At 50.1% G+C, this 11,075-nt stretch overlaps 1 protein-coding gene across 4 annotated transcripts in view; it reads right to left on the bottom strand.

Annotated features, from left to right (window-relative positions):
• Il34 (interleukin 34) overlaps positions 1-11,075 on the bottom strand; it is a 57,636-nt gene that overhangs the window by 1,849 nt on the left and 44,712 nt on the right. The window contains exons 1-5 of one of the 4 annotated variants that reach the window (XM_026777487.1): positions 9,787-9,857; positions 9,225-9,629; positions 4,945-5,078; positions 3,562-3,639; positions 3,146-3,307 (exon numbers count right to left, since the gene is read on the bottom strand). In XM_026777487.1, coding sequence (XP_026633288.1) covers positions 3,146-3,307; positions 3,562-3,639; positions 4,945-5,078; positions 9,225-9,252 — 402 coding nt within the window. In that variant the 5' untranslated portion in view covers positions 9,253-9,629; positions 9,787-9,857. The other 3 variants (XM_026777485.1, XM_005345674.3, XM_005345673.3) reach the window with 3 other exon arrangements.

Here is an 11,075-nt window from a genome sequence, read left to right as displayed (position 1 = left end):
AAAAAAAAAAAAAAAAAAAAAAAAAAAAAAAAAAAAAAAAAGTTTACGTCATTTTGTTTTTAGAGTGGATGCTAAATCTAATGACGAATCAGTGTTTCCCCTCTCTGTGCTGGGAATAGAACCTAGGGCTGTATGCATGCTAGACCAGCTCTTTGCATCCCCAGCCCTGGGATCTCTTTATAGAGAAAGGGCAGAAAGACAGAGGTACTGGACAATCACTCTACTATCAAACTGTATCCTGAACCCAGTGTATGACCTTCACTGGCTTAGCTTTGCTTTGGGGGAAGGAGTTTTTTCTTTTGTACATTGTTGTTGTTTTGAGACAGGGTCTCACTATGTAGCTCTGACTACCTGGAACTCACTGTGTACACCAGGCTATCGAACCCACAGAGATCCACCTGCCTTTCCTGAGTGCTGGAATTAAGCATGCTACTTTACATCTGGCCCTTGCTTTGGTTTTGAGACAAGGTCTGAATATGTGGTCTAGGCTGGCTCCAAATCTTAGAAAATTACCACGCTCTCTCTGCCAGGTGTGGGATTAGAGTCTGTTCAACTTCATCCAATTCAACAGATAAAGTTAGAAAACTTTCTCTAAGGGCAAGCAGCTAGACAAATGGTGTTTGACCCATGTTAGAAACTATACCAAAAAAAGCAAGCACATAATAGGAAAAAAAGACAAATTCTAGGTTTTGGGGGTGGAAAGAGGTGAGAAATGACTGCTTCCTGTATACAGTTTCTGCGTGAGGTGACAGAAGAGTGCCAGAAATGGTTGGGGTGATAGATGCACAACCCCGTAAGTATAACTAATGCCCCAAACCATAAACTAAAACTAGTCAGAATAGCAGCCTTTCCATTGCAAAGTGTTCTCCCTCTTAGCACAGCCTCCACGGTCTCCAACAAAGACTTTGGTTTTAGTTGCCTCTTCCTGAAATTACTTTTTTTCTTATTTATGTGTATGAGTGTGTGTGTGTGTGTGTGTGTGTGTGTGTGTTCCACGTACATGTGAGTGCCTATGGGGGACATTAAAGGGTGCTGGATTGCCTGGAGCTTGAGCTGGGAGTCAACAGACTTGGGTGCTAGGACCCTCTCTGAGAGCAGCAAGTGCTCTTGACCACTGAGTCATCTCCCCAGGCCCAGTTTCTTACGGAAACAATGAAAGCTGAATAGAGAACAAAATAATGCAGAACCCGAATCCAGACATCTTCCAGGGGATGAGGAGATAGGGTGAGGCCATCAAACCCGCAGTTTTGATAAGATTTAGGCATCAACCCTTTTCCTTTACAAGTGAAACCCTGCAAGCCCAGGAGTGGAACGACCTGTTCAAGGTTATGCAACTGGGAACAGAGCTCGTGTCCGGGTCCCGAGGCCATGAGCAAAGAAGGCAAGTGAAATCCATCTTCAAAGCTAGGACACAGACTCTTAACAGGATTAGGAAGGAAGAAGGACTAAAGGCTGCAGAGCTGGGGCACAGCTCAGTGGTAGAGGGAGTGAGTACCTAGTACCTGGTTCAACTTCCAGCAGGGAGAGGGGAAGGGAAAGGGGCCACCCAGCTACATCTGAATAATAAAATCATCTCTGTGTTCAGTGCTTCAGTACTGAGAGCCCAGGGCCGGGGCCCTCACACTCTCCCCAGCCTCACTCCATGAGCCTCCTGGAGTTTGTTCTATGGGTAAAACAAAAGCAAGAAAGGTCTCTACCTCGAGCCAGAGTCGGTTTGCAAAGGGCACCCATATTGCCCACGAACATAAAAGGGCAGCTTCCTATAACCTTGGCAGGAACTAGAAGACCCATCCAGGAGTGGTTCTAGATGGCTGTGACAAAGTCACTGTCCCTGAGCTCACAGTTGGTGTCAGATGGTCTGGGCCTGGGCTAAGGAGGCCAAGCAGCTGGCTAAGCAGGGTGGCATGTGTGTCCCAGTAGGCACACACCAAGGGCCTGAGGCAGGTGGGACATGCAGCTGAGCCCATAGTTGGCTATCAAATGGTTTGGGGTTTGTTTTCAAGATACTATGTAGCCTAGATTGGCCTCAAATTTAACATCATTCTTCAGCCTCCAGACTCCTGGGTTGCAGATGGCCACACCATCTCTTTTCCCTTCTATTTTTTTCTAAACTAAGTCATAGCCATTAGAGTTCACCCTAGGTGTTCCATAGGTTTTGATAAAAACCTAATGTCACGAGTCAATCTGTGATTACCATATTACACAGAAGAGCTTCTGAATGGAAATTCCCATCACTTGCCTCTTTCTTTCTTTCTTTCTTTCTTTCTTTCTTTCTTTCTTTCTTTCTTTCTTTCTTTCTTTCTTTCTTCCTTTTTTTCCCGAGACAGGGTTTCTCTGTGGTTTTGAAGCCTGTTCTGGAACTAGCTCTTGTAGACCAGGCTGGCCTCGAACTCACAGAGATCTGCCTGCCTCTGTCTCCCGAGTGCTGGGATTAAAGGGCCACCACCTCCTGGCCCACCTCTCTTTCTTTCCCCCTTTCTGGAGGAGCCTCGTTTTTCAGATGCAGAAGAGAAGTCAGAGGATTCCCTGGGTTGCCCCAGACCCAGGGCGTGAGAGGCAAAGCCTGTTCTACATAGCAAGCTCCAGGCCAGGCAGGGCTTTACAGTGAGACTCTGTCTCTAAATAAACAAACAAATAAATGCCGTCTCATGGCTATGATGCACCCCGTGCATTTGTGAACTCACTCTGCTCACTCTGGTGGCCTGCACAAGGTCAAGCCAGCATTATTGGTGAACAGTTCGGTGAGTAGCACTAATTGGCCTCGACGGGTTATAAAATAAAAATGATGAGCCTGGGTGGCGCACGCCTTTAATCCCAGCACTCAGGAGACAGAGGCAGGTGGATCTCTGTGAGTTCGAGGCCAGCCTGGTCTACAAGAGCTAGTTCCAGGACAGGCTCCAAAGCTACAGAGAAACCCTGTCTCGAAAAAACAAAAACAAAAGGCCCTAAGGTCCTAAGATCCTCCTGTCCCCCACCCCAGCTCATTTGCTCTGATACATCATGGTAATCATGGCGTCTCCTCCCTCCTTGGTCACTTTTCCTGCACACCATTCCCATGGCCCCCACATCCTCAGCACACACCAGAACTTTCCCTCTGCAGCCTTTCCCTGCATCTGTCAGACCCACGCACATGCCCACAGCTCACCATGAGGCTCCGCTGAACATTCTCCAGCAGCGTCTGAACCTCCTGCAGATAGTCCCAGGACGGGTGGCCCTGGAGCAGCACATCCAACACAGACTCGGTGGCATTGAGACTCACCAGGACCCACAGGTACCGCAGCTCCCGCTCGCTCACACGGGCCTTCTGCTGCAGGGACAGGCGAGATCGCGGAAATGCAAGCCAGGCCTTTGGGCTGCGACCCCACCCCAAGGATTTGCCACTGTCTGGGAGCAGCTGCAGTCACCTGCTGTGGCCAGCAGACAACCTTGTGCCTAGGTCAGCAGCAAGCTGGCTGGAGTGGCTAGGGCAAGGCCCCTGGTGAATAGGACAACCTGCCAAGGACCCACGTGCTTCTGAGGGCGTGGAAGGCAGAAACTCCCTATCCCAGGAGGGATCCTCACCAGCCTCGTGATGTTGGCGACTCTGAGCACCCCCTCATAAGGCACAGGGATCCTGTAGTTGATGGGGAAGTAATGTTTCTGGGGAGAAACAAAGCGTGAGGTCAGAAGCAGAACAGGCTTAGAGAACCCCCAGAGAGGGACCGGGCCTAACAGTGTGATTGACGGCAGACAGGTCCTCTAACAAGAAGACAGCTCCCTTTCCCCCCTCCCCCCCGAGACAAAGGGAAGGTGAAATCAGATACATAAGGGCTGAAGCTTCAGAGCCAGGGTATGGACAAAGGGTTTTCAGGAAGACATGTTACTTTGGAGGTGAGGAGTGTGGTTCGTCTGATGCTTACAGAGGTAACCTTTGCACATCTCTGTGAACACACTAAGCACCAATGAGCCAGATACCTTATTATTTATTGTTATTATTAATAATGTGTTGTGTGTGTGCGCATGCATGTGCGTGCGTATGTGCAGGCATCCACATGCCTCAACACTGATATGGAGCTCAAAGGATAACTTTCAAGGGTCGGTTCTCTCCTTCCACCTTTATGTGGGTTCTGGGAATTGAACTCAGGTCTTCAGACTTCACCAGCCCGTGTTGTACGCTTTCAGTTAGTGGGTTGTATATGATACGAATGACATCTCAACAAAAACAGTCTCAAAGATAGTCCTAAAGAGCTGGGCACGTGCTTGCCATCCCAGAACTCAGGAAACTGAAGCGGGAAGATCTCAAGTTTGAAACCAGCCTGTCCAGCATAATGAGACTCTGTATCAATAAAGCAAAACAAGGGCCGGGGATGGTAGCGTGCTTGCCCAGCATAGACAAGGCCTGGGCTTGCATAAGGCCACAACACTGCGTGAACCAGGCTCATTGGCACCTATCTGTGATCCTGGCCCTAAGGAAGCAGAAGCAGGAGGGTTAGAAGTTCAAGGCCATGGGGTTGAAGGAGACTGCTCTTGTTCTTTCGTTTCCTGGCCGCCCAGTCCCAACTATATGTAGTAAGTTAGGTCTTAAAGGAGGGAGGGTGGGGGGGAGAGAGAGAGAGAGAGAGAGAAGCAAATAAAAACCTAGCCATGTAGAAACACTACAACATCATGTGGGCATCTCCAGTCTCCAAAAGGAACCATTTTCTGACTTGAAGGTCTTTGTCCCAAGTGAGTCCCTGGAGGCCTTTTCTGAGTTATAGGCTGAAAGCCACATGGAAGTAGGTTAAAGGTCAGCGAAGGAGGGAGCTGTGGAAGGTGATCCTCTTATACACTTGGTTATGTGATAGACCGAGGTGGGCAATGTCACTATAACATTGGGGCTGACATATCTGGGGTGGGAAGTGAGCACAGCTCCAGGTGAGCCTTGGGACTTGGGAACGGGGACCCGTTTGGTGCTCTTCCCGTTACCATGTACTGAAGCCGGTTCTTGTACTGCAGCTTGACCCGAAGGTAGCCCGTAAGGTCACACTCCTTATCTTGGGTCAGAGTCCACATCTCCAAATTGTCGTTCCCCAAAGTCATGCCAAGTAGGATCCCAAGACCTGTGGGCCACAGCCAATGAGAGCCTATGAGACCGAGCACTGTGTGTGCACGCCCCCTGCTGTGCACAGCTGTATCAGCTCACGCCCCCTGCTGTGCACAGCTGTATCAGCTCACGCCCCCTGCTGTGCACAGCTCTAGCAACTATCCTCCATTTTCAAGGGTGGCGAGTACTGATGGGAAACGCAGGGGAACAGAGCCCTGGAATAGTAAGCACATCCCACCCCTGGGCAGCAGAGTCCTCAGGGAGACACCCGAAGTCTGGTCTCCAATCTCCCCCACTTCCTGTTATTCCAGGGCACCCTCAGCCCCTTCCTTGGTGTGACAGGTTTCACAACTGTTTTTGATTTTCCCTTCAGAGCTTTGGATACAAAGTCTAGTTCCAGACCTTAAAATGGATTTTGGTGACCCAGAGACTTTCTTCTATGAACTATATGACCTTGGCATTCTCCTCCATTAGATGTACCAGAAGGTCTATAGCTCCTTCCAGTCTGAAGGCTCTGGGATGCTTAAACAGACCACACACACCGGCTGTCCCAACAATTGAAACAGTACCAGGAATTACCACTAGGTGTCACTGTAGCCTCAAAAACAACTCTCCAGATCTGTATACGTAAACAGAAAAAAAAATATTTGAGAGAACTTACAAAAAATATGAATAGGGGTCAAGTGAATGAGAGAAACATAGAAGAGAAAGCGACACCCAAAGGGCCAACCTCACTAATCAGAGAAATAAATTCAAATGAGAACAATTGGATTCAGTCTGTAACCAGAGAAACAAATACACACAAAGCCAAGCAGGGATTTCAAGGAAATGGAAAGGTTTTTATGAGATAATTTCATTTTAATAATCCTGATGCTGCCAAAAGAGCTCTCAGCCTGGAAATACACTTGGCATATTTAATAATAAAATGGAATTAAACTCTACAACCTTTGACCCACTGACGCTGACCTACTAAACTCGTAAACTAGAAAGGAAACAGGACAAATTTATGGACAGAGACTTACACAGCATCGTTATTCTTTCTTAACATTTATTCACTTGTCAGAGAGGCGACTCGTGGTAATGAAATACTTAAGATATGTTTAGCAGCCCTCTGAAGGGAGCCTGCGCCAACAGTATTGGCGATGCACAGGACGACTTTGGGTGTATTGATTTCCTGTGCTTTTGAAAAAATAAATATGTCAGATTTCTGTGGGAGATTATTACAATCATCTTTACGTTCCAGGGCATTTTTTAATGTTCTCCAATCAGTATCTTTTTTTAAAAAAAAAAAAAAAAAAAAAAAAAAACAGTCTCTCGGTATGCAACCCTGGCTGGCCTAGAACTTTTCATGAAGACCAGACTGGCTTGAACTCACATAGATCCACCAGCCAGCCTCTCCTTGGGTGTTGGGATTAAAGGTGTGTCACCATATCCAACTTACTATCTATTATTATTATTATTGTTCTCAAGACCAATAATTATCTTTTGCCTTTTCTTTTCTTCCCTTTCCTTTTCGCCAAGACAGCCAGGCAGGCTGAGTCCCCTCCCCAGTCTGTCCTCATTGAGGTCACTAACCGGGTCTTCCCACTTCCCTTCCTGTCACCTTGAAGGTGTTTGTCTTTGTGTATCTACTGGCCTGGGCCGCGCTCCCTCTCAGCTTCCCTCCCCTTCCTCCCAGCCCACCCCGCTTGTTCCCACTTGCTGGACCAAGCCCTAGGAGCACTGTTTACCAGGACGCTTGGGTCCGCTCAGGCCCTGCCCTCCCCACCTACAGAACTCTGACAACCACTCTGTGTAACAACCCTAGCTGTCCTGGAACTAGCTCTGTAGACCAGGCTGGCCTTGAAATTCCAGAGATCTGCGCCTGCCTCTGCCTCCCAAGTGCTGAGGAGATTAAAGGCATGTGCCACCCCCACCAGGCTGACAACCACGTTCTTGCAAGGAGGCAAGTTTGCAATAATCAGTCTTTGCCATGCACCTAACATAGTCTTGGGCTGAAGGAACAAAAAGACACAACCAGTATTAAGCCAACAAGATGGCTCAGTGGGCAAAGGGGCTTGCCACCAGGCCTGACTACCTGAGTTCAATCCCAGGAACCACACAGTAGGAGAGAACTAACTCCTACAAACTGTCCTTTGACTGCCACACAGGTGCCACAACACACAAACCTGCTTAATGGGTTCAATAGCATCCCCCTCCCAAATTCTTATCCACCTCGAATCTCAGAATGACTTGATTTGGAAACAGGTTCTTTGCAGGTGTAATTAAAACAAAGGCTGTTGATGTGAGATCATCCGGGGCCTGGGGACAGCCTAGATCTAATGACTGGCTTTCCAGGAGGAAGACTGTGCAGAGGGAAAGGCCTTGCAGATGGGGGTGCTGTGCAAGCTTGCAATGCTGCCACCTGCCAAGGGACACAGGCAGTCACAAGAAATCTGGAAGAGGCAGGAGGACCCTCCCCTAGAGCCTTCAGAAGCTGCAATGATCAGTGACCCCAGTTTCAGACCTCTAGTCCTCAGAACTAGAAGGAAATACCTTGATGGAGCCGAGGCACAAATTCATGGTGATACGTTAAGTACGTTAAGGTAGCCTACATCCCCCAAGATCCTCAGCCCCATGCAATGTGGGGCCTCTGCCCTGCCAACCTCTCCCCCTCCTTGTCCTTGCCAAGTCCTGAGAGATGCCATCTGAAGCTCCCCTCCTGCTTGTGTTCATTTCCAGCCTCACTTCCCCTCAGGTGGGCCTAGAGAGGTGGCTCAGCAGATAAAGACACTCGCCATTAAGCCCAAGGGCCTGAGTTCAATTCCCAGGACCCACACTTCCTCTGGCTTATGTATGCATACCATGGTACACAGACACAAACCACACACACACCGACACAATAAGTAAATAAATCTAATCACTTAGGACTGGAGAGGTAGCTCCATGGTTCAGAGTGCCTTCTGCCCTTCTAGAGGACCCGAGTTCAGTTCCCAGCACCATGTCAGGTGGCGGTAACTCCAGCTCCAGGGAGATCTAACACCTCTGGCCTCCAAAGGCCACTGGCACTCATGTGTACCCACCCACACATTGACACATAATTAAAAATACTGAAACTGAATCTTTAAGTGTGATCGCTTCACCTCAAGAACTGACCCTCAGATGCCTAATCCCTCAGTCCCCTGCCTGGTATTTAAGGCCTCAGGGGCCTGCACACGACCTGCCTGCCCCTTCCAGCCAAACCCCTCTCAGCCCCACCACACACACCCGTCCCTGTTTGGAGAGCTAGCTCCACCCATCATCCTACCACCTAACCTTTGTGTCCTCCTGGAAAAGACCCTCACCCACGCTACCCATGTTCCATTAAGAGGTGGGTCTGTCTGGGAACTTCACCCATTCCGAATGTCCCCACCCTTTGCAGTGTCTGAGCACCAGACACAGACTGTGCCCAGCTCTTCTCTGGAGACTTGTGGTTTCAGCCCCTGCCCGCATTTATTTGGCATAAATAACTTCAAGTGACGGTGGGGATGGGAGGTGCGAAGCAGGCCAGGTCCTTGTCACGACAATGACAACGACTCTCCAAAGCCTGCAGCTGCCACTGAGTCTGTGAGGGGCTCAGCCTGGCTTCCCACCCAGCAGCTATAAACATCCCACAGGTCCTTTGCTCATTTCTATCCTTGTTTCAACTTATTCTTCTTTTTATCAGTAACATCATTGTCTTTCTGCTTTTTAATTTTGACCTGCCGTGGAGGGAGGGGTAGAAGGGTCTCGTGGCTTCCTTCCCCAGGCCTCTCCTGCCCCACGTGTTGTGCCTTCCCTACCCCCAACTAGCCACACCCAGGAGGATGGAAATCCTCTCTCTACAACCTCTGTCCCCACCCTGCACCCCAGAGCCAATGAAACTACAGAGGTGAGAAGCTGCCACCCACCCCAGTGCCGGCCCATCCTGCATCTGTTGTGCCCATTCAGCTCGTACATCTGAGCCTGAGGTCAGAGGCAGGCAGAGCAGAGGGTGGCTGTGGATCTCTCATCCCGGAGGCTGCCTGCAACCCCCTGGAAAGCATCCCAACTTCTTACCAACAGGAGCTGCCCTGGTTGCTATGGTTACGGTAAAGCCACCCACCCACCAAGGCCTTCCAGGACAGGATCCCCAGGTATAACTCCCCCTCCCCCCAGTACTCACAGTATAACCAGGCGAGTCCCCAGGGCATGATGGTGCACTGGGTGCCCCCTGACAGCAGAGGCACTGTCCCCAGCAGTGTGTCCAGTGGCCTGAGCTAGGACCTACATGGCCTATGGTCAGCAAGGGTGGCCACCAAGTCGGGAAAGGCTGGCCCAGGTTGAGAGGGGGCAGGTACTCCTGGGGTAGCTACCGCCCTATCTGCTTGGCAGGGCGGAGGGCAGCCAGGGGGCGGTGGCTGCCAGTCCCATTGCAGCTCGGGAGCTGGTGTGAGACTGTGGCTCTGGGGTCTTGGAAGGAAGAGGAGGAAGAGAAGGGAGTCCCCAGCAGGCCTCTTGGAATCTGGAGCTGGGTGGCGTTTTCTCTGGTTTCTCCGACTGCCGCCGCCGCTCGGTGTGAAGTCTAGCTCTGGAAAAAGAAGGAGGAGAGAGACTGATTATGTAAGAGCAAGGCTGCCACTCAGCCACCAGCCAGCAAAGGAAGACCCACCACACGCACGCTGTCCCCGCGGCCAGTACTAAGACACCCAGCCTGGTCTTCACACGCAAGGAATAACTCCAGGCACCTCGGCAGCTGCCTGGGGCCAAGGAGTGAGCAAGTCTACAAGTCGGGGCTGGCAGCCCTGAGCCGAGACTACAGGAACAGTGGAGTTACAATCCAGGAGGCTGCCTGGAGGAGGTGAGGTGGCAGGTCAATTCCAAGTGACACATGCTTCAGGGAAGGCTGAGGAGTGGAAGATGTCTCCCCCTGCCTTCACTGCTATCTAGATCTTTTCTGTCACCCAACTGCGTCCCCTGTCAGATAAAAACTGATGAGCCAGTTTCATTTGAACTCCAGATAAACGAACACTTTTTCTGGTGAAGTATTTGATGTGTGATACTGTAGGTACCGAATGTTGCATGGAGCGTACTTACGCCAAGAAATAAATAAACAAACATTGTAGCCAGCTGTGGGAACACAACAGGGAGGTCACAGCACTCTAGCAGCTGGGGCAGGAGGATGAAGAGGCCAGAAGGGGCTACATAGCAAGACTCTGGTCTCTAAAAAGCAAACAAAAGACTGGGTGCGGTGGCGCACATCTTTAATCCCAGCAGAGGCAGAAGTAGGTGGATCTCTGTGTTCAAAGCCAGTCTGGTCTACAGAGAGAATTCCAGGACAGCCAGGGTTATGGCATAAACAGAGAAACCCTGTTTTGTTTTGTTTTGTTTTGTTCTGTTTTGTTTTGTTTTAAAAAGTATGCAAGAAGAATTTCAGCCTGGCCTGCTGGTGATTAACCCTGAAAGTCAACACCCCCATAGAGCCTGATGCACTCCCCCACTTTTCCCAGTCCCAGCAGATCGCGGGCCCTGGGCAGAGACAGCGTGAAAACTGGGTTTCTCACAGGGCACTATTCCATCCCTTTGGGATTTCCTCTCCCTGTATTTTAGGTCAGGAGAAATGCCCACCACTCTAGGACACAGGGTAGGGGAATGGAGGCAGACAGGTGTGCTGGGGAGACGCTCTCCATCGTTCCGTCTGTGACGTACCTACAGAATGTACCGAATTGTACCAACTTGCTGGCCCTAGGGCTGGGGTGCAGTTCAGTGGTAGAGAGCTTGCTGAGTATACGGGAGGCCCTGCGGTCAAGTCCCAGCAAAGAAGCCAAGAAGCTAGGAAATAGGAAGAGTAAGACCCATGTAGTAATAGGTGCGGCGGGGCTGCGTCCCCAGCACCCCGCTGCCCGCAAGGCTAGCTTTACCCGAAATAATTACACGGACACTGTTATTCATTTAATCACTGCTTGGCCATTTCTATCTAGCCTCTTCTAGGCTAACTCTCGCACCTGGACTAGCCCATCTCTAATAATCTGCTGTA

This window comes from Microtus ochrogaster, chromosome 4, assembly GCF_000317375.1.
Source record: "Microtus ochrogaster isolate Prairie Vole_2 chromosome 4, MicOch1.0, whole genome shotgun sequence".
In the NCBI taxonomy this organism is placed as follows: domain Eukaryota; kingdom Metazoa; phylum Chordata; class Mammalia; order Rodentia; family Cricetidae; genus Microtus; species Microtus ochrogaster.
The sequence above is the reverse complement of the archived record's forward strand: the minus strand, read 5'-3'. Positions and strand labels throughout refer to the sequence as shown.